The sequence below is a fragment of the Solanum dulcamara genome, chromosome 12 (assembly GCF_947179165.1).
Source record: "Solanum dulcamara chromosome 12, daSolDulc1.2, whole genome shotgun sequence".
Taxonomy (NCBI): Eukaryota; Viridiplantae; Streptophyta; class Magnoliopsida; order Solanales; family Solanaceae; genus Solanum; species Solanum dulcamara.
This window is the reverse complement of record NC_077248.1, coordinates 3679062-3701720: the sequence shown is the minus strand read 5'-3', so window position 1 is coordinate 3701720 and position 22659 is coordinate 3679062. Positions and strand designations below refer to the sequence as shown.

Genomic DNA, 22659 nt, shown 5'->3' with positions numbered 1-22659 from the left:
TAAAAGTAATAATTAATTCAAGTCAACACCAAAGACACAAGAACTACGAAATGCAAGAAATATATCACTCCATTAATAAATATTTTGCTTAAACAATTCCATCCATTATTTTCAACTTCAAATACAAAATTAAAAAAAGTTAAAATAACTTTGAGATGTATTTCAAGAGAAGTGAAATTTGTATCCAAACACAACTTTGAATGTAAACTCCAAACATTTTTATAATTAGTTGCATATTTTGTAGGCAACATTTCACGATTTTAACCTAATAAGCATGTAGCATAGGTTTGTGTATCGGTAGATTTAGTTTGACTTAGCGATTATCGGTTTGTAGACATGATAAACTATTATATCGTTTATTGGATTATCAATTATTGATCATTATCGATTTAATTATTAAGATTTCATACTAAATAAATCATTAAAAAGCATTTAGTAACATAGTCACAAACCAAATGAACAATGCACATGAGTTGACAGATTGCATTTTACTCAAAAGGAAATACTGACACCTTGTAGACTAACCGAGAGTTTGAGACAGTCAGAAATAAAGTATGAAACTAAATCTTAAGTTAAGGACTATATATGCCAAGTGATATAAATATAATTTATTAATTTACTATCAATCAAACCGTTAAAGAGAAAATCTCAAACCTTAAAGAACTCATAACCCAATATAAGGAAAAAAAAAATTAAAACCGTTACCAAAATAGTTAAATCAATAGCCCATTACCAGAGTAACCTTTTTTATTTCAGGTTACTGATTTCAGTTCGAGCTTTGAACAATCCTAGTGTAGACTTGTAGTAACTCTTACCTAAAATTTGTTAATTCTGATTACTAGTTAAATAATTTGGAAATATCGGCTACAACTTAAATATTTCCTAAACGCCTACAAATACATGGGCCTACTTCGAAAAGTGGTCCAAATTAATCCATAATGGGCCTCATCTCTCTCGACCCGAAACAGAGAATGTGAAGACAAATGAATTCTGGCGTTAATTACAAGGTTTAGAGATAAAAATACCAATGAATTTCATCGAAAAATGAAGATTAAAATATAAAACCTTTAAATTTATTATCTGGGTATCAAATTTCTTTGTGAAAAACAATGGATTGTACGCTAAAAATATCATCTTTGTCAGTTAGTTTGCCCAAATTTTCACAAATTTGTCGGATAGGTTCCTTCTCTGCAACACCCAATTTGAGAAATTTCACCAACAATGTCATTTTTGGATCTCCGATACCACGACGAGTAAGTGTAAATTTAATTTGTTTCCAATTTTATTTGATGGTGTTTTTAAATTCTTCAATTTTGTTGTTGTTTATGATTTCTCGATCCTATTAGAAAAGTCGAAGTTGAGCCGCTTAATTTTAAGCTTCAAAGGTTGAATTACTGGAGAAAATGATACCTAAATGATACGTAAGGTTTGCGTACACTCTAGCCTCTTCAAACCACACGACTTGTGGGACTATACTGGGCATGTCGGTGGTGGTGGTGGTTGGGGTGGGGCAGGGGCAGGGGGCGGAGCTAGAATTTTGAGTTCTGATTTTTAGGAAAGGCAATTTACTGGTTTTTTAACATAAAGGAGGAGGAGGGGGCAACAGACGGAGCTAGGATTTTGAGTTTGGAGTTCTAGGGAAAAGGCAACTTATTGGGTTGTGGATAAATTATTTGTACATAATAAGTGGATTTTTTAACATAAAGGGGGTGGGGGATGACAAAGGCGAAGCTAGGATTTTGAGTTTGGAGTTCTAGGAAAAAGGCAATTTACTGGGTTATGGATCAATTATTTGTACATAATAAGTGGATTTTTTGTTTTGACATAAAGGGGGTGGGGGTAGGGGATGACAAAGGTGGAGCTAGGATTTTGAGTTTCGAGTTATAGGAAAAAGGAAGCTTGTTGGGTTCCGGATAGATTATTTGTACATATTAAATGAAATTTTTAATATAAATACGAGGTCTTGACCAAAGGTACTAGGTTCTGCGGAATCAACAAGCAGAAGTATAGCTCCGCCCGGGGGAGGACATAAAGATAAATAGAGTTGGGTCATGTGTTTATAAGTGCTTAGTGTTGCATATAAAGGACAAATATAAAATGATGAACACAGTGGCGGAGCTAGGAGTTTATACTAGGAATTCAAAAGTGGCAAATTTTTGAATCCTTTCACTACAATTTTCTCTTTTTATGGATTCTACAACTTATAATTAAGAAAGAATTGGTTTTGCCACTATTTGCTCAATATAAATTTTCGACAAAAGGGAATTCAATTCTTTAACCTAGCTCTGTGATTGGGTGAACAGAGCTTTCCGGTACTGTTGGGAGGTGGCAGATTAATTGAAAGGGCAAAAAATCTATGGTTACAGTTGTTCGTGTCTACAAAAGAGCCTAGTGAATGAACAATTCCAAATATGGAGCAATATGAGCTTGCTACACCTCTATGTATTTCATCCTTTTCTTTTGGAGTATAACTTTTATATAAGTGCTTCAAGATTAGAATGACGAAGAGCTTCTTGAAACAGTGGACAGATTATGTAAAGAGTTTCAAAGGAAAAGGAAGCCACAATGAGTTGGAACTTAGGAGAAATCCGAGCCACCCTTTGAATCACTACATAACACGCCCATCTCGTGCAAGGAAAAAATTGTCTTGTACATAACATGTGTTAGACTAGATGTAACATAATAGTGTATGTATTTGTGTCCCCACCTCGGGTGAATGTATTGTATATGTTATATGGAGCAACTATAAAGTATTACATTTGTCTTCATGCATGCTTCCAACTTTATTTCTCACATAGGCAACACAACATACACAACATTGAGAACGCATTAAGCTAAAGCCTAAATCTAAAGGGTAGGATTCAGCGAGGCCACCGGTTTCAAAATCTTTTATTTTAAGACCTCATGCATCAATTTCTTAAATTTAATATATCATCATTTGTTTTTGTGTCATAGCTAAAGCTGTGGTTGAAAATAATCTACAACAATCTCAGATTTGCATTTCTTTGTATTTGGCAAAGGATTTATACATTTTACTTGAGACCTAAGAGTATGTGCCCCAACTTTGCAGGCAATGCCAAATGCTGTTGGTGATGCTCACAAACATATAAGCAGTCTTGAATCTCTGTTTTGCTATGATAAATCTGTACCGGAGGAAAGAATTGAGAAGCCAACTGGATTGTCATTGGCCAAGAAGAATACTGGAGATAATCCTCATTGTTCCGAGTGTGAAGCTAAAGGCGCTGTCCTTTGTACCACATGCTCCGGTTCGGGCCTATATGTTGATTCTATAATGGAAAGTCAGGGAATAATTGTCAAAGTTAGATGCTTAGGTAAGTTCTGTTCTTTCCCTCATTCCCTTCGCATTCAGATTTCCTTCAATCTTTGTCAATGTGTGCTGACAAAGATCTGGAGACGGCCAGATATTTTACTCTTTGACTTTGGCCTTGCAGGTTGTGGGGGTTCTGGTAACATAATGTGTTCGGAGTGTGGGGGTCGAGGTCATCTTGGGCTTGCTTGATCCTTTGGGTTTGATTGGGACTTGTTTTTCATGAATCATGATTGCAAGCATTGGCTTTGGCTTTGTCAGGTAACATGAAAAACACAGAGTTTGTTACACATATTCAAGAACAGATGATTCAAAGTTAGCTTTGTGTATCAATTAATTGTTTTTGGGGAAAAATAACGTTATCGGATAAATGCAACTAAATTTCCTTTTTAGTGTATCAGTTTTTGTTCTTGATTCTTATCAAGTTGAACATCAAAGAATGTAGTTATATCTGAATGGATGTAAAACAATTTAGAGTTTTCAAGGGTTATCTGAAACAGGCCACAGTAATATCCATACACTTTCGTTGTTAGTTTGAGAATGAACTGCTACTCGAAGATTTAATACTTGGCTCAATGAATACAAGGGCGTAGCCAACGTATAGTTACAAGTTCTATTAGGTTTTAATACTTGGCTAATTTTCCCTCACTTCTATCAGGTTAGAATAATTTACTACCTCATGTAAAGTTTCCGGTATTGTAATACCTATGAAACTTTCAGCTTTAACATGGAATGCAATTATACTTTTCTCCCAAAGATAACCGTTAAACATATAGATAACTCCATTGACACAAACTCCCTCCTTGAATTGTCGAAAATGGAAAATGCTATTGATCTCCTTCCATGACTTGCGTCTAAAGTGAAAACCCAGTTATGTCTCTAAATATCTTCTGTTGTTTTCAAGTCTCGTGAAAAGAACTTTGTAGATCTTTTCTTTTGGTTCATAACCTAATGAACAATGCAAATTATAGGACGTTGGTGACGTTCCAACGTCGAGAAGCAAAATAAACCATTAACACACTCCAAAAAGTTAGATGAAACTATCTTAATAGTTGAGTTTATCAAGATCCTCAATATGAAAAAGGGAGGCACTCGGATACAAGGGAGTTTGAGTTACGAAAATGCACTTTTTCGCGAACAGCGATTCAATTGATGAAGAAAGAAATTTTTTGAACGCATTAAAGACTTGATGGGAAGTAGTGAAAATATATGGAAAGATTATTTCAATTATTTTGCCATATATATCTATTTTTTATAGATATCTTTTAACTACTTTATCTATCTTAATGGCTCTTGCTGAGTTCTTTTATTCTTCTAGAAAGTTATTTTTGTTAGATAAGTTTAAAACATAAATAGATTGTACAGTAAATAATTGCTGTGGCTTACAATGAAATTTCTTGCGTATAGATGTTTCAGTAGATGAGGAGTTGTATATTTAATTATAGTAATCATTTATATATTTCAAGTAGATAACAAGACAAAAAAAACCAACAAAATTTGGATAAAATAGAAACAAAAACAGTATTTGATTTGTATATTTAACAATTCAGCACAATTAATTTGGTTTCAATTTGGAGAAAATCTAACCATCATTCAATCTGGAGATCATAACAAAAATAAACGCAATCTCGTATAGCTTTCTAGTCATTTTGCTCCAGTAAATCATTAGTCACCAACATTTACCCCAGACTACCAACAGCATATATCAAGATGGAAGCACCTAGAAAACACATATCGATAATACATTCAAGTCGTTCCAATCATTGATCAATGAACCATGTCACTATTAATACAACACACTCTCTAGTCGCGGTCAGCATCTTCCAGTTCTTCATCCTCGGGTACACCACGAAGATAGAGGACGTTATTACATCTGCAAATGCAAAACAAACAAGGTTAACAAAGATAAGTTACATGGTTTTTTATTTAGCAGCAGCTATTTCAACCTAGGTGATTTCCATGATACAATTGATTAAAAACAGAAACAAGTAAATGTGTAAGAAGAGTTAAAAAGATCAAGGTATGCAACTTTCTATGGTCTAAGTTGGTTATTTCAGCCGTCCTCTAAAAGGAAAAGATGCAAGTGATCTAATTAGAGAGTGGTATTGCAAGGAAGATGGAGCATGGAATCATGTTTGCGGGTACGGATTGAATTAGTTAGCAACAAGAGACACTTTTGAAATGTGCTATGAATGTCTGAGTACTCACCCATATCACAAGGGCAGCAGAGAAAATACAGTACATTATACATTTAAGTCATGCTGGTCGAATATTAACAATTTAAGGTTTCCACCATGACACATCCAACACGTAGAAAGATGCAGGGCAAAGAAAAGTCTCCATCTTTCCACTCCGAAAATGAACCAATTGTGGGGAAAAAATTAACAGAAAATGTCAACCAGGGAAGAATAAATGAGAGCTCTATTTTCAACTAGACACGTCTCTTCAGCTTTTTATGCTTCCTACTTAATGCAAGCAGAAAAGAGAGGTGAGAGGAGAGGGGGGATAAAATTACTATATTTTAAAAATACTAACTACCACAGCATGAGTATTATGTTCAGCTGTTGCATGAATTTCAAATACAGTCCAAATATAAACATCAAAAGACAAAGCAATGAAGGTACCTAATCAGGATCTCTCCGAGAGAGCCGGAGCTTACTCCATCAGTGAATTCTTCTGCATTTGCAAGCTGCAAAAAGAATAACGTGATTCCAGAAAATAACACAAAAATATGCACGGATACAGAATTCTTTAGAAAAAGCACGTTACGTGAGCTCATGATAACTTCTTCTGACAACGAATGTAAAATGATTAGTCTTTTATTACATATTGTATTGTTTTCTGCTCATTATTTTTCTGATTTTAGTTGCAAAGCCATTTGTAAAACAAAACTCTACTCCCAGATTCAAGTTTTTATGTAGTCATACATGGAGCTATCCTTATCCAAGATAACCTTCAAGTACGCAGCTATGGGTAGTATATGCTGCAGACAGATGAATTAGCTAATTGTTTCCTACTTCATTTCTAGATAGCACACTATCTTTGAAATGGTCTATGCATTGCTGCAAAATTGATGGGTCAGGCTTGAGCTGTTTGTACTTTACTAAAATGCGGGAAAGGCACCATAAGTTGGATGGCATCCTGAATGCATCTTCAGGTTTGTGTGGAAAGAAAGAAGAACAGAGGTTTGGAAGATGAAACAACTGCTTTACTCAATGCAAAGCTATCTCTATGATAGATACAGTACACGTATAAGAAACATATGACATGAAACAGTTCACGAGTTTTGCATCTCTTTGTTTTGATATCTATGCCGTTGTTTGTACTGTATTTTTCCATTTGTCTTCTACTTTATCACTGATCACTCTACACCATTGCAAAAACAAAACAAAACTTAATGCTACTTTTTAGTGAAGACATCTGATTTGAACACAGTTCCTCCCCACTGCACATCCACAAATAGAAAAAAGACAAAAGGTAAATGTCCCAAACTATTGCAAAGTTAACACGAATTGTCTTAACAGAGTTAGATATTCGGAAAAATTCGTTTCTACCTGTTTGCAAAAGGAAATCCTTTATACAATATAATAATGTCGTGATCTAAGCTATTCATGCCACTGATGGATAACTGTGAATGGTTCATTATAAAGAGTTAAACATATCACAAGGACATACATGCACATACATCCACTTAATGATAATGTTCTTTTAGACAGTTTATTATACAGACAAAACTCAAATTAATAGTAGTACCTGCAAGTTCATGTATGAATCCACAGAGACCAAATACCCTTGAAAGAGAGAAAACAAAAAAAAGGAGCTTAGTTAAATAATGTCTGCACAAGTCTAGCTCTCAAAAACCTTAATGAATAACAGTGTTAGGAATCAGTGAGTCCAAGAAACTGAGTACCTTTGTACTCTAATCCCCACTTTAGCTTTACCATCACAGGCTTTCCAGTCAAATTGTTCAAAAAAGGCTTCGGATTAACTGGTACTGTCTGCAGTGACACAATATTAGAAGATTTTCAGAATCAGAACCCAAAGTTTCTAAATATAGTGTGATACTCTACTTTTATTTCCATCCACACATAATGAGTAATACACTTTGTACAAAGCCTGGAAGTTCTTCAGACGATTTATAGTACCAAACTTATGAAATATGATGCATAAATACTTACATCTACTCTCTGTGTCTCAATTTACTTGGTAATTCTGCTAATCAAATTGACAAACTTTTTAAAACTTCAGATAAAAGGCCTCAAAATGGAATTCAAATGGTTCCATTAGCTCCAGAACGTTTGTGCGCTTCCTGGAATATCCAAGACTCACAACACATATCGCAAGCTTATCTTCCAGAGCAGCAGTAAGAAGTAATAATGCAATTATCGAGCAGCAAATAAGCTAAAAACTAAAATTATATCACCCGAAAGACGCTCAGGAATACATACATTTGTTCAACATAATTTGCATAAATATAGTTAGTGTAATTGCAGTACAGGGCTCTGAAAGCCAAAAAACTGGTCAAAAACAAAGTTATTAGGGATTGAAGAAAGAGGAAAACAATAGTGAGCAGCACAATAAGGAGAGACGCCATTTGAAGAATGAGCTCGAGTACTTACCGCCATTGAAGCTTTTCGAGGTTTAGGGTTTCACAAGAAGGCGAGGAATAAAAAGCCAAGTAACCAAATGGTGAGCTATATCAATATGGAGGACGCAGTGGGCTTACAAACTTTAATGGGCCCAGCTCCAATTAGATGGGACGGGCCCATGTAAAGCCCAATGGAGAGTTGCAACATATAGCCCATTTGGAACGACTAATTTAAGCCTTGCCCTAGGTTGATGGTAAAATATTTCACTATATTTTTTACCAGGGACAGGGCCTACCACAAGAATCTTTTTTTATTGGGTCTTCCGCATCCGCGGCGGAAACAACTAAGAGTCAGTCGACTCTTTGGAGTTTAAGAAGGTTCTTTTTATTGTCTGAATATTCAGGAACTCAGCACTTTTCTTCTTTCTCATTCGGAAGGCTCAGTCCCACACCCTGACTTCAATGATGGGAACAACCTCCGCACTCCGGCAGTCTTTCTCCTTGGCTTGTACTCGAGATCCGATGTTCGAAAGACCCCGCCGATACCTACCTATAGAGTCAAATTCCAAAAAATTACTGTTGTGTGTAGTGATAACTATTCTTCCATTTTTAATCAGAAGTCTTAAATTTTAATCTTTTTGGTACAAAATCACCTTTGTTAGGAAGCGAACTCTCACGCAAACATCGGATACTGAATGAAAAATCAAAAAAAAATAATCAGATATAAAGGATTGAAGATATAAATATTCGTATCTAAACATGTGGTACAAATCAAAAAACTAGTACAATTTTTTTTCTTTGTTTAATATGTATACCACGTTATACACACATTCTTATTCCATAGAAGGAAAATCAACCCAAAAATAAAATCCTTTGATCTCATATACACTTTGTTTTATATTAAAGTTTCAAGAAAAGAATAAGAAGGTACATATAATCAATGGCGGATATTTGAGAGGTGTAGCTAGATAATTTTTTTATTGACATTTCTTGATTTCTATGCCATTTAACTTTTTTATATTTTTACTTTTTAATCGAAATTCTGGCTCCGCCAGTGCATATAATTAATTGGTGTATTCCACAAAAGTAATACAACAACAACAATAACAATAACATAATTGATGTATTTTTATTTTGATAGATAGATTTATTATTTCTGATAGACTCTTCATTCAAATCTGTAATATATCAAAGCAGATCGAAAAAGAAATTACAAAACTAAAAAATCATGGCAAAACACAATAAAAGCATGATAAAACACAATAAAAGCATGAAAATCTTTTTCTTTTTAATTTTAATATAGCTATTAGAAGATATAATGAATTAATGATTAGTACAAGGAAACAAGTCAAAAAGAGAAAGTGACAACTATGAACTGCTAATTGAAGAAAGTTTTGAGTCTAAAACTCGAAAAGCAGAAGAAAAATCGGCATCAATTGATTCAGTAGACGATCTAAATCTACAATTTCTCTCCAAAAATGAGGTACCCATTTGAATAAATTTTGATTATCTGCAATTTTTTTCTCTTTCTGAGATGTATTAAAAAAATTTTAAAAAAAATGTGCAGTCGTCAACCAGAAGTTCTTTGGGCTCAACGATCGGAGAAAGTTTACTTGACTATATCATTGCCCGATGCTAAAGATGTATCATTGAAGTGTGACCCAGATGGTGTTTTTAATTTCTCTGCAATTGGTGTTAATGGCGATTCATTCTCTGTCACTCTCCAACTTTACGGGAATGTTTCCCCTGAGGTTTTCCACTGTTTTTTCTATTGTTTTATGTAAAGTTTTAAAGTTTTGTTTTTTCTTTATGGGCTTTCGTTTATTTTATTGGTCGTGGCAAATTTGTTGAGTTTGATGAAAAGGGTTGATGCTAGTTTTTCTTTTTTGGTTTCCCACGCGGTGTCCGGTACTCACATTGGCTCCCGACTAAATCCAGATTCGCATTGGGAATTACCAATGCGGTGGTAAAGCTTCCTAACAAAGGTGATTCCGTATTAGGGGACTCGAATCCGAGATCTCTGATTAAGGAGAGTACTTACCACTCTACCACAACCCTTGTTGGTGGGTTGATGGTAGTTTTATGTTAAGTTTAGTGTTTGCAAGGAGTAGTTTGTTTAGCGATTTGTATGTAAGTGAAAAATGTTTAGAGAAACCCTAAATTATTGAAAAAGGTTACAAAAATGTAGCAATTGTGTAGAGTATGATGAACAGGGTTGTTAGTATATTCGTATAGGGTGTTTGTCTAGCAATTTGTATATGATTAGAAAATGTGGAGAACCCCAAATTATTGATTAAGGGCAGTCTGGTGCACTAAGCTTTCACTATGGGGTGGGGGTTTGAGAAAGGGCTGGAGCACATTAGGTTTTACATATGTGCAGCCTTACCTTGTGCATGAAGTTGTTTCCGCAGCTTGAACCTGATGAGTACTTTTACCATTGCACCGTCTATCTCTTCCTTCGGAAGTATGGGAAAAGGAGGAAAAAATAGTTAACCATAGGGAAGGAAGGATGTATAGCCATATAGCTCAACTTTCTTGCCTCTTCCTCAATCCTGTAGTGAGGTTTGAACTAGCTCATGTACGCGTGTAACTAAAAGTATATATACTTTTTATCCTGAGTTACCCATTAGTTTCGGTCCCATTGGTGGGAATTAGTGACAGATCCGGGATTTTAAGATCGTGGGTGCTGACCTTCGTTTAATGTAAAATTGCATACAATAACAACAACATACTGAGTATGACTCCACAAAGTAGAAATTAACATAAAATTGCTACCGATCATAAAATATAGGAGCAAAACTATTGGTACACAATAATAATTTTCTTTAAAACCAAGTTAACAATGAAAACATTTAGAAAAGTTAAAACTAAATGAAAAAGTGAACAAAGAAAGAAGAAGAATAAAGAAAGTATAATTAAAATGAAAGAGGACAAGCTAAGCTTTATGTCAAAAAAAGGACAAGTTAAGAAAGAAAAAGAAAACAGGACTTCATAAAAATGTTACATTTAGGAGTCGAACCGTGAATGTAGGGGCGAGCCAGGCCCCTTTTTTCTAGTTTTCAACCAAAGAACCCACTCCAAGTTTTGACTGATGGGTGCTTTTCAGCTATTATATACCAATTTTAAGAAATTTTTGTATAAGAATATATAGTTTGTGTTGGGGTCGATGGGTGCTTGAGCACCCAAAACATTGCATGTGGGTCTACCCCCGGTGGGAATGTTAGTATGGGAATGGTACAAGTAGATTGGGACAGATATTAAGGATTCATGTAGCTTCCTTATAACTAGTTTGGGATTGAGGTGTTGTTTTGCTGAAAAGGGCTGTAGTAGTTTTGAATCAGGATGCATGGTTTATTGCTGTGATTACTGATGGGTTTCACAAAATCAGCATATGGCTCGCTCAATCATAGCTGTTGTAATACCTTTTTGTGATGGTTCATGACCAGAGGTGGATCTACACCAAGATAGATCTACCCATTGCCTTGGCTTGGACTATATAAATGGATATAAAAATTTATCTTACTTTTGGGAAGTGTATGTATAAGACTGTGAACCCACTGTCCTATGTTTGTGACTTCAAGTTGTCTTTGCTTGTATTCCTTATTCTTCTAGAGTTTGGTATCATGTACGTAGCTGTGTTTTGCATTTAAACGTGATATACTTTTGGAAGTGAATTGATACTTTTAAGCTGGCACAGTGCTTAGTTACATATGCTCTACCCACGTTTATCTATTAAATAGTGAGAGAGGTTTCTTAATTTTACATTTGTGTCTTCAACTGTATGTCTGTCATGATGATAGTTCACAGGGAAGCATATGGAAGCACGCCACTCGTGATTATTAGTCTGTTCCTTTATACCTGGTGATACTCAGTTATCAAGTAGAAAGGGATATGCAACCTATTGTATGCACTTCTGCCAATTTGTGCAGTACTTCTTTTTTATCTTTCTAAAATTGGTCTAATCTTCTACTTTTGCATAAACCATCACAATACTAGTTTGCGCACGCATATGAATGTCAAATGTCTATTAAGTTAGGGCAAAATGGGAACAATAGTGATTATCAGATTGTAGTAAGGACAAAATGGGAACAATAATGATTATCAGATTGTTCGTGTGTGGAACATGATTAGGAATATTGCGGGAATTTCAAAACAAGGTAAAAGTGAAAGTAGGGAAGGGCAAGAGAATTAGCTTTTATCGGATGTATGGATGGAAGGCTCCTCTTTTGAAAGAGACGTTCCCTGATTTGTTCGGCATTGCAGTTACTAATGACCTCACAATTGCTAAGTATAAGAAAGGGGGGAATGGAACATTGGAATCATACAAACACTTTGATTGAGAAATTGATAGAGTTACCTATAATGTCACAAGTTTAAATCTGTATACATTGTGGATGATATGGAGAATTACTCACAATGCATGTTCACTCAAGACAACATGCTAAGAAGAGGATCATGTGCTGCAGATGCTACTTTTGCAGGTCAGAAACTGGATCAGTATACCGTTATGTTTATGAAGTGCAGACAAATCTGGGAAAACTGGTGTATGTTCTGAAACATACTTGGAGTACATCGGGTTATGTCAAGAGGCTCGAATGCTGCACTCACCAGTTGGCTGATTTAGAAAGAGAAGAAAAGGCAGAGACAAGTCTAGAGAACTGCTATTTTGTGGTGGATAGAAAGAAATTATAAGTGTTTTGATGATATAGATGATCATATAGTTTTCTTATAATTAAGATGTCTTCAGAATTTAAACTTACTGTGCAATCTGAATGTTGTAAATAGTATAGACGATATATGGTCTACTAGATTCCTTACGGATATACTAGGAATCTGCCAGTTTCTTTTGTACCTACTAAGCACTTTCTTTTTGTTGGTTATTGATAAGTTTTACCTTCTTAAAAAAATGATCATGTTAAATTTGCAATTTGATACCTAATCATTGATTTCTTAGTAGAAATTCTTTTTTTACATTCTAATTTAGGTTACGACAAAGTCCCTTACACTTCTTGAAAACTGGAGAGGTCTTATATTGGGTTGCTTCTCTATGATAGTTGGATATTGTATTTCCTAATTCAGACGTCATTGTGGCTGTTTATGTCTATCATGACTTATAAAAAGAATCTTTCTATTACTTTTTGCTTGAATAATAGGATAGTGTCTTGCTCCCTTTAGATGAGATATGACTAGTCTATTAAAGAAATGTTAAATTTGAACTGGATGTATCTTCCTTTACAATTTTGTTTCAAGGTTAGAAAATTCTCATGGTTGATATTGTAGAGTGTTTTCTGGTGCAGCGGTGTAAAACCAATATTGGGTCGAGAAACATCCTCTGCTCAATCCAAAAGGAGCAAAAAGGCTGGTGGCCAAGAATATTGAAGTCTGAAGAGAAGCCCGCTCCATACCTCAAGGTTGATTGGAACAAATGGTGTGATGAAGATGATGAAGAATATTGTGAGTTGGCTGCATCTCACTTGCTTCCTTAAATTTTAATTAATTTTATGGCTATCCTTCCATTAATTTGAGGGGGAAAATAGAACTAGAGAACTCAAGTGTTTTAATGAATCCTAATGCTGGTAAGCCTCCTTCCTGTTCAGCCAATCTTACTATTGTTTTTCTGTTGAATCTTCCTTCAATTTGTAATTCAACTTCATCTCCATTTCCTCTTTTATTTTCTTATGCTTTGGAATAGGAGCAAAGTGGCGGCTGAAATATTAACAATACTTAATTTTCTTTTTCTTTCTATTTTCTCTGCTAAATGTTCCATTTGATTGATCAAAGGCAACCTTATTAATCAGACTGTGGGTTGAGTGTATTAAGTCTGACTGTCTCTAATCAAACTTTTCTTGCCTGACTAAAGTAATAGAAGGTTTGAAACTCGATGGATAATGGACCCGCCCCTCTACCCTTCTCCACTTAAATACCATGATTCTACCTATATCAATATTCAAACACGTAACGTGGCCTAACCCGCACATCACGCATTTTGCTCTTACCACTAGACTAAAACTCCGGGGACCAGTTTGTCTAAAATTTTAATTTTACAATCGATGTAGTTGCTTAAAGTGAAATGATAATGTGCTCCAAAATTAGGCATGCAGATTTGCCTTTCGTACTTCCCAAACCTTCAGGTTGATCCAGATATAAATATCACTTCATCACTTCCCTCCCTCTTCGTTTCTCTGACCATAGTGATATCTATTCTGTCAAGTTAGTGTCTTTTACAGCTGCACATCAATAGCGATGAACATTGAACTATACTACCTCACCTACTTCCTCCTCTCTCTTCACTTTGGGAAGAACTGAAACCATGTAATTCTTTTCAGTAGTTGGCTAACTCCTTCTCATGTATAACACTATATGTTGTATCCTAACTAATATACTCATAAAGCTAATCCAGTTTTCTGTTCCATGCAGCGGACTCTGATGATGGGGGTGTTGCGGTAATGCCTAACCTGATCTAATTAAATATTATATGCAACATAATGTCCAATTACTGTGATCATAGTTATATGACTTGAATATATCTTCTTTTAGTACACTGGAGATGACGACGAGAGCAGCGATGATGGAGGAATGCTCTGTGAGTTGTTTCCAATCTGATTGCACTAGTTTACATATAACTTTAATTTGTTGTACACATCAGAGACAATGTTATGTTTTTCAGTCAGCTCTCCTTGCAATTCATCATTATGCAGCTGCTCTCAAATACTTATCCAAGCCTCATTTCCTTTAAGATAGGAATAGCCCAACTTCTTGCTTCTCATTTTCTTGCTATATGAATAACTTTTTATACTCGAATGACGGTGAAGATACAAGGAACTTAGAGAGATTGGAAGAAAGGGAGAGAAAGGAGAGGAATGAGTATAGGAGGATAACATTCGGAGTTTGGATAAACTCTTAAGGAGAGAAACAAAGGAGGAGAAAATGAGAGAGACAAGGACAGGTTACTAAACTGAGACTTAAAGCTTTCGTTTATTCCTACTGGGAAACCTCACTTAGTTACACTTTTTGTAATGCTAAAAGACATCTTAGAAGCGAGAATAAATTGAACATCCGATAAGTACATTGAAATCACATAACACACATTAGCTTTAATCTTGGTCTCTGCCAATGTGTAAGTTAGTGGCTCTCTATATCTCTTTTCTACTCTGCCAGTGTCTTTTTTCCTTCTCCTTGATCCACCAGTATCTGCCTGACATTTTCTCTGTCTTCTAAGTTACCAAAACGACATTTATTTAGCTGTTGATTTTTCTTGTGTATTCTGATTATTTACTTGCATAAAGGCGGAAAAAAACCATGTTTGCTTGCTCTTTTTGATACATCTATTACAATGTCCTTAATTTCCCTTATCCAACTTAGCCAGATAGAAGCAAGTTATTTATTAGGAGATGGAGTTTTTTCAATTGTGGCTATTTTGTCTCTTAATTGCAGATCTTCCAGACCTGGAAAAGGCTAGAGGAAATTAAAGCCAGCTGTTGAAAACTTTGAAAAGAGGCTGATGATCATCAGAGATGTTTAAAATTGTCTTTTAGGAAACAAAATATAATGACTTTCTTGCTTAAGTATTCAGATGTATAGTGGTTTTTGGAAGACTGATTTTAAGCCATGTGTTTGATCTAGTTTCACCTTATCAGGCTGGTTCAGGAGTCACTTTTGTTAGAAAGTGCTTTACCTCTCAATATGGGATTTCCCAGCGCGGTTTTGGATTTAAAAGAAGTTTACTTTGCTTTTCTAATTCTTTGTTTTCTTTTCCTTTCATGGGTATGCGTTTGGTTATTATGGCTTTGGAAAGGAGATTGTTAACCAGAAATATTTTCATCATACCAAGGTAGTTTTAGTACATACTATAGTCTAGAGAAAATTTGGCCCAGTACTATTGGAAATGTTCTGAAATCACCCTTTTTTACTTTCAGGTTATGGGCACCCTTATTGTAAACTGATTCTATTGTATTTGCCTTGCCTTGCCTTGCCTACTATGAGTATTTACAGTTTTACACCAAATCAATAAATAGATAGACACATCTATTACATCGACTTCTATCACACCATTACTTAACATCATTCTCGCCTCATTAAATCACTTAACTATAGTAAATTTACATAATTTGGTGTAAACACCTGGTTACTAAAGATGAGGTTAATGTGTTCAACAACTGTCTAGCTCACAAGTTATGTATATATCCCATTTGTATTCAAAAAGTGCTTCTTGTTCCAACATAAAGGAAAGCAAAAGATATTGATCTACATGGAACATGTACACCTTACAATTGAACTTAGAAAACAACTTATCAAAGCTTCAGATTAGTCCATATATGAGAATAGTGAAGTTCAATTTGAGTGTCAAGTATGGAAACCATATGCCAAAGCAGTTGAGGATTTCAAGTCTAGAAGGAACCATGAAGAAGATTACCCCTCTCACGATCGTTTTAATACAACTGGAAACATACAATAACTTTGTTTTCACTTGTCTAGAAAGCATTCATACTGGAAATGCTTACAGTAACTGAAAGGAAACTACCAAAACTATATCCTCCACATAATTCCAAGGTTAAAACTATAAAAATGTACATACAAGGAAAAAAAAACTTATCTAGAGAAGTAGAGACAGCCAAGGCAATCACACGGGCAGCAGACAAGAGCTGCCACCGGAGGCCTCCATGGTGGTCTCCTGAACAAGGATGTTAACCAAGAACAAGGAGATGAACGGATAATGACTAGCTAAACATAAATTTCAATGACATTACGAACACTATGCATCTACATATTCATCATTCGTACATGAAACTGGATGTTAGAAGGGCGCGGAGCTTGTTCTGCGCAGCTGATACTTAGGCTCTGGAAGTGGAACACTTGGTAACACCTTCTCTATCTCCTGCACGTAAAACCATAGTAAAATTATAATCTGTGAAAGACAGCTGAGAAACACAAGAAATGGATGTGAAGAAGAGCTTCTCAAATGCTCTCTAATTTTGGGAAGACAACAGATCATCAAGTGCTAAGCAACAACTATCTTGCTATTTTGAACAATGAATTCGCTATATAAGTTCGCATAGGTGACGTCTGAAAAGGCATTTCAAGGATTCATTTGCCACAAATTTCTGACAGAAACTAAACAAATTTCAGACAGAAACTAAGGAACATCATGGAAAATGGCTGGTTGTCAAGCTTCCCCTGCTCTTTCTTGAAAGAACAAAGGATCTTTTATTATTATTATTTTTTGATGAAAAAAAGAACAAAGGATTTACAGAGTTATGATACCTTCCCACCTTCAATTTGACTTATTAGTTTAGCGTGTTAATTTAGTGAACACCTATCATTTTGGTGTTTTTGATTTTTGAAAAACTTATTGTTGGATACCAGAACCTCACTTTTAGACCAAATAGTTCTATCTTTTGTTTTTCTTTTCTTTTTGGGACAAGTACACCCTGAAACTCATCTTTGATCCTTTTTTATAACCAAGAGTCCCAGATGGCTAGTGGTGCACAGTTTAAACTCAGTGGATAATAAGCTTGCCCTTCTCCCTTCCCCCACTTATATGTCAGACTTTTGTCCGCAACAGGATTCGAATCCGTGACGAACACCTAATCAACACATCAAATTGTGTTCTTACCATTAAACCAAAGCTATGATCTCTAGGAGCAAAACATTTTTTCATTTTTAGAAAAAGACTATCCAAACCTGTCGTCCCTGATTTTTCCTTTGATATTGTTTAAAAGGGCAAATTTTATGAGTATTATACACGTTGAGTTTGCAGAAAGCTTAGTAGTGGTTCAGACTGATATCAAGAGAGAGAGAGAGAGAGAGAGAGTCCTCCTCCACCTGTCACCAAATTCCATCCTCGTCAAAATGAAGTCTGGAAATTCTTAATTCACCTGATCACAAGCCTTCTTAAGGTCCAACTTGTGTAACTCTTCTTCCTTTCTAGAGTCAACCACTTCATTTTGCACCAAAATAACATCCAAGATACGTCTTTTTTCCACAAATGGACTTAAGAAGTAGAGAATATTTCGTCTAGCACATCTCATAGATGTTTCCAACAATACTAACAGCCCAACAATCCTTGATGCTACTCCCTCTTTAAGTATGAAGGATGCATTGTGGATTGCTTTCAAACTTTACGATTTCTTGAAACTCTGCAATGGTCTCCAACAAATCTCTTTCCAACAATGCTATAAAAAAGCAATGTGAATTCATTCGACAGCCTACCGCGTCTCTTCTTCTCCTCTAGGCCTCTCCAATCACTCCCTTAAGTCCCCTCCTATTTGAATCCCCCCCCCCCCCCCCCACTCATGTACAATTGTTCATAAAATCTCGCAACTGCTGTTGCTCTCACTTCCTCCTTACACTTCATCACCGCCTCATTGACTTTATCTTTTAGGGCTGGGCGTCAATCATTTGATTCGGTTTTGCGAAAGTCTCAGCCGGTTTTCTATTTTCGATTTGACAATTTGGGTAATCCGAACCAAAACATAGTAAATTTGGTTCGGTTTCGGTTCTTCATGTTCGTTTTGTTTAATTGGTTCGATTTGTTTGGTTTTGGGTTCATGTAAAAATAAATTTACTTGGATACTGCTGCATCAGTTACAAAGATTTGTTCAATAAAATTTAGCTAAGTTAACTACTTTCGAAACCAAATAGACAAAACAAAAAAGAAAAGAAAAGTGAAAGTAAAAATAGACTCAACAGCTTAGTCTTACTTCTTTATCAAAGCTAGCTCTCTCATGTTCAGTGTAGAAATTGCTTCAGAGCTTATTTATATATCATAAAGGAAATTAATCTAGAGCTCTTGTGCCCTCAACATTAAATGTGAACCAACTAACTAAACTGAAAAATCAAAACTTTCGGCTGGCCAGTTTTTTTCGGTTTTATGCCCACCCCTCTTATTCTTTATGATTTGTTCCTAATCTAACTGCTACCATGGGGAAAATATTAGTATCACAAGTCCCCTCATTTAAGCAAAATGCCCTCAAATTCTATCTACAATCAGTCTCTTGCGCAATCGCCAACATAGCTATCTCTCGCTTGACCTGTTCCTTGCACTCCCTTACCCCCTTCCAATCCTCTATTCCTCCAAACTCATCTCATCTTCATCTCTATCCCTTCCCAAGACAACTTCATAACCATTCCAATAATCTTTGACTCTACCTCCAAAACCTATAGCCTTGAGCCAATCTGAAAGGGGTATGTTCACCAACAATAATTGGAACAGTATTTGGCTTGTTGATGAGTGTGATGTCTTAGAATCTCGATCCATTAAAGCTTTGTTTTTTCAATTTGGAATCCATAGAGAGCAAAAGAATTCTAGGTCAAGCCTACAGCATGGCATGAGATAAGTCCTTTGTTGATGATATAAGATCAGGATCACTTCCTTGTTTTGAACACTTAATCTGAAATAGCTTGGTCAAGATTTAAGATACCAACAAAGAAAGAAGATGTATACTACTTTGATTCTGATTTGGATGGATGAAGACCGACAAAATCTGCCTTTATTTTCATATGGATGACCATCCCTTTTTGTATACAAAGAAAAATGATCCACCCATAGCATTCATTCCCCTTTGTTCCTAACCCCTTAAGTAAGGCATTAAGTGTTAGAACATTAAGAATTAGTGTTAGAATGGTAGAGCTTAGATAACCTGATGAGGAGAGGGATACCACTATGTTCTAGATGTTTCTTTTGAGGTGAAACTGTTGAGACAGTTAACCATTTATTTCTTCATTGCAAGATCGCAGGCCAACTCTGGAGACTCTTCCTAAATCTCAAAGGCATATCTTGGACTATGCCTGGAAAGATTACAGAAGCACTTCAAAGCTGGGAGAAGGCAGGTATGCAGGCTAAAAACAGAAGTTTATGGAGAATTGTCCCTGCAAGCATTTGGTGGGCAATATGGAAGGAAAGGAACTCTAGATGTTTGGAGAATCTAGAGACAATACCTTGTGCAATCAAAACTGACTGAAGATGATATTTTCCTTAAGGGTATTACAACTATGAGAATTTCCGTGAAATGGATAAAAGTAACGGTGAAGGGCATGACATGAAAAGCAGTGAACTTTAAACATTAGATAGCCCTGCACCTTTATGCAACTTAACCAGCAAAAATGGCAACATAATAGTTTAAAAGTTTTACAATATGAAACATAACGATACAAGGAATAAAGTTATATAATTTATAGTAATTCAGTATTAGACCCTTTAAATTCATTTTCTTTTAGTATGGGGTAGGGGAGATAAAACAAGACCCAAAATGAGAAAGAGAGGCAGTTTCTTCTCATGCAAATTTGCATAAATGATCGAAACATTCTATATCTGACCTTTCTAAAAAACATTGCAATGAGAATAAAGCAATCATTTCTCTCTCGTAAAGTATGTACTTAAGTAACTGCTTCTTCTCATTGCATAAATGATTAAACTCATTTTGTTTCTAACCTTACCAAAGACATTTCACTTTAAACATGATATATAATTATTTCTTTATTTTATGTAAAAAACATTATTTCGGGAGTTGGAGCTTCATAATGCAGCATTACAAAGATCGTTAGATGAGAGGTTGTTATGCGGACAAGTGAAGAGCCTACATGATTCGAACGATGTAGGTTTCAACAGTAAAAAGTTTAACATAATATGTCGGAAATGGTATTGAAAAATCGTTAGGTTGAAATTGTTCTACATTTCTTTCAAATTTGCTTCTCATGTTCTAGAATTGAAACTCGTCTACACTTTTTAATGATGCCCACGTCAGTGCAAGTAACACCATTAAGTATGCAAATGAAACGAAGTACCTGATAACCACATACTCTTCAAGAACCACTAGAAGAATATGCAAAATGACTACCATATTCACCAGACGAGAAAGTTAGCTATTGCAAACATACCTTCTGTCTCTTGAGCCTTTCATTCTCTTCTTCTAGGCGTATAACCTTGTTCTCCAGTTCATGGGTGTAAGCCTGTTGATAAAAAGATAATATTTCAATAGCCATGGCGACGATATACTATATTCAAAACTCTGTAATGTATTTCAACTTCACCTGCTTCCTTGCTCGTGACCTCGCTGCAGATTCCCTATTCTTAATCATCCTCTTCTGCCTCCTTTCAACAGTCTTCTCAACGACATCATCTGGTGCAACTCTTTTTCTTCCAAGTGTTTGTGTGTCCGATAATGTGCCCAACAGAGCGGTTGGGGACATTGTCATCTGAGATTCAGGATAAGCTGCATCTATTGTTGGGTTGGCAACGATAGTCAAAGGTTGTTGAACTGGATGGCCAGGCATAAAAACTGGTAGCATGGTCTGCTGTTGTGGTTGTTGTTGTTGATGTTGTTGTGGCGGTAGTTGATGCATTGCCTGCATCTGATATTGTGACCATTGAGCTTGCTGTTGAACACTCTGTTGTGGCAATGCCAATGAATCAACACCTAAAACCGAGCCCAAACTTTTCTTCCCCGGAGTCGACTCAGCAACCACTCCAGCCTTAACCAAAAAATCCTCCAGGGTCATCTCACCAAGAGTAGGCTGCCTCTCCTGAGCTTTCCTATCGATACTATCCTTTTTATGCCCCTGCTGAATATCATGCCACACCTGATCAACAGTCTTCTTGCTCAGATCACGAGACAGTGTAATATTCGATTGTCGATGCAGAGAACTCCCCGAAGCAACCTGACCATGCTGCAACGCCCCATAATCCGTTCCCCCCATTCCTTGACTAGCCTCAACAGTCCATACAGTCTTAAGAAGCTCATCAAGATTCATACTACTCAGTGGTTTCCCCAAATCCCCCAACTGACTCTGAACCTCATCAAGAGTTAGGCTATATAATGATCCTTGCCTAGCCAAAGCATTTGTCTTTGGGTCTTGGGCTTGAGCTTGAGCTTGAGCTTGAGTTGCACCAATACTATTACCCCCTCCCCCACCACCCTGAGATCCCATCCCTTAAATCAATTCTATTTTCACACACAAACAAACTAAAGTCCTAATGTTTATTGTCAATATCCCAATGATTCATCACATCAAAACACATTTGTTCCTTAAGAACCCTATACACACAAATCAAACCCATTTCCCACTTCCAGTAACAATCACAAAAACCCCATCAACAGATTCACAAAAACAAAAATCAAGAAACAGAATACCCAGATCAAATTCAAGAAAATGCTAGGGATTCATGTAGAAAAATAGGGAGAAAACAGTGTTACCAAGGAATTGAAGAAATACCCAGAAAGGGGAATAGTCAAATTAGCTTGCATGCAGCAAAATATGTCCAACATTCATCATCCATGAGAGAACAAAAAACCCAGAAACCATATATTCTCTCTGCTGCAAAAAACTGAGGCTCAATCTAACTCAGGAGAGAATAGAAGCAAGACCCACATTCTATTCTCTCTAGAAAAAAAAAAGTGCACTCCCTATATAAAAATTAGAAATCCAAGACAACTTTCGAATAGGAAATTAAGTAATAATTAATTAAACAAATCTTAGTCCTTAGTTTTATATTATCCTAAGACTATTTATAAAATGTCTCTTTTTCATTTTCAATACAAGAATTTGACCTCAATATTACCTAAGCTATTTTCTATAGGAAAATTAACTTAAATAGCCATCAACAATAACATATTAAGTGATTTCTGAATAAAATAGAGTGTATGCAAACTTTATTACATGACTTTTTTATTTATGTTATTTTTTTTTTCTGTACTATTTTAGACGATTTATTTTCTTGAAGATCTATCTTTTTTTATATGCATAC

General features: G+C 35.7%; 4 protein-coding genes across 5 annotated transcripts; 2 read left to right on the top strand and 2 right to left on the bottom strand.

Annotated features, from left to right (window-relative positions):
* Positions 1-1013: 1013 nt before the first annotated feature.
* On the top strand, positions 1014-3846 carry LOC129876403 (uncharacterized). The gene is made up of 3 exons (XM_055951838.1): positions 1014-1253; positions 3071-3332; positions 3453-3846. Exons 1-3 carry the CDS (start codon positions 1110-1112, stop codon positions 3518-3520), a joined length of 474 nt encoding a protein of 157 aa, XP_055807813.1. The 5' UTR covers positions 1014-1109; the 3' UTR covers positions 3521-3846.
* A 1087-nt stretch (positions 3847-4933) lies between these two features.
* LOC129877399 (probable small nuclear ribonucleoprotein F) lies at positions 4934-8012 on the bottom strand. Of its 2 annotated transcripts, none has more exons than XM_055952895.1 (5): positions 7948-8012; positions 7239-7326; positions 7082-7119; positions 5953-6017; positions 4934-5201 (listed from the first exon to the last, which is right to left on the bottom strand). In XM_055952895.1, exons 1-5 carry the CDS (start codon positions 7951-7953, stop codon positions 5132-5134), a joined length of 267 nt encoding a protein of 88 aa, XP_055808870.1. In that variant the 5' UTR covers positions 7954-8012; the 3' UTR covers positions 4934-5131. The 2 variants fall into 2 exon arrangements, with proteins under 2 accessions (XP_055808870.1, XP_055808871.1); XM_055952896.1 differs by lacking the exon at positions 4934-5201 and adding an exon at positions 6883-6956 and having other exon boundaries at positions 7948-7993.
* A 1226-nt stretch (positions 8013-9238) lies between these two features.
* LOC129877005 (co-chaperone protein p23-2) lies at positions 9239-15742 on the top strand. The gene is made up of 6 exons (XM_055952481.1): positions 9239-9399; positions 9484-9667; positions 13214-13370; positions 14334-14359; positions 14454-14499; positions 15351-15742. Exons 1-6 carry the CDS (start codon positions 9395-9397, stop codon positions 15383-15385), a joined length of 453 nt encoding a protein of 150 aa, XP_055808456.1. The 5' UTR covers positions 9239-9394; the 3' UTR covers positions 15386-15742.
* A 560-nt stretch (positions 15743-16302) lies between these two features.
* On the bottom strand, positions 16303-22324 carry LOC129877246 (ABSCISIC ACID-INSENSITIVE 5-like protein 2). The gene is made up of 3 exons (XM_055952737.1): positions 20946-22324; positions 20793-20864; positions 16303-16791 (listed from the first exon to the last, which is right to left on the bottom strand). Exons 1-3 carry the CDS (start codon positions 21840-21842, stop codon positions 16711-16713), a joined length of 1050 nt encoding a protein of 349 aa, XP_055808712.1. The 5' UTR covers positions 21843-22324; the 3' UTR covers positions 16303-16710.
* Positions 22325-22659: the final 335 nt, after the last annotated feature.

Excerpts from the sequence above, each read along its gene's own strand:
- LOC129876403 (XM_055951838.1), top strand. The coding sequence starts at position 1,110 with ATGGATTGTACGCTAAAAATATCATCTTTGTCAGTTAGTTTGCCCAAA. Across the intron at positions 1,254-3,070 it reads GATCTCCGATACCACGACGA|GCAATGCCAAATGCTGTTGG; the intron begins GTAAGTGTAAAT and ends CCAACTTTGCAG. Across the intron at positions 3,333-3,452 it reads TGTCAAAGTTAGATGCTTAG|GTTGTGGGGGTTCTGGTAAC; the intron begins GTAAGTTCTGTT and ends TTGGCCTTGCAG.
- LOC129877399 (XM_055952895.1), bottom strand. Across the intron at positions 7,120-7,238 it reads GTGGGGATTAGAGTACAAAG|GGTATTTGGTCTCTGTGGAT; the intron begins GTACTCAGTTTC and ends CTCTCTTTCAAG. Across the intron at positions 6,018-7,081 it reads ATTCATACATGAACTTGCAG|CTTGCAAATGCAGAAGAATT; the intron begins GTACTACTATTA and ends TTCTTTTTGCAG.
- LOC129877005 (XM_055952481.1), top strand. Across the intron at positions 13,371-14,333 it reads TGAAGATGATGAAGAATATT|CGGACTCTGATGATGGGGGT; the intron begins GTGAGTTGGCTG and ends TGTTCCATGCAG. Across the intron at positions 14,500-15,350 it reads CGATGATGGAGGAATGCTCT|ATCTTCCAGACCTGGAAAAG; the intron begins GTGAGTTGTTTC and ends TCTTAATTGCAG.
- LOC129877246 (XM_055952737.1), bottom strand. The coding sequence starts at position 21,842 with ATGGGATCTCAGGGTGGTGGGGGAGGGGGTAATAGTATTGGTGCAACT. Across the intron at positions 20,865-20,945 it reads GGTCACGAGCAAGGAAGCAG|GCTTACACCCATGAACTGGA; the intron begins GTGAAGTTGAAA and ends TTTTATCAACAG. Across the intron at positions 16,792-20,792 it reads AAAGGCTCAAGAGACAGAAG|GAGATAGAGAAGGTGTTACC; the intron begins GTATGTTTGCAA and ends TTTTACGTGCAG.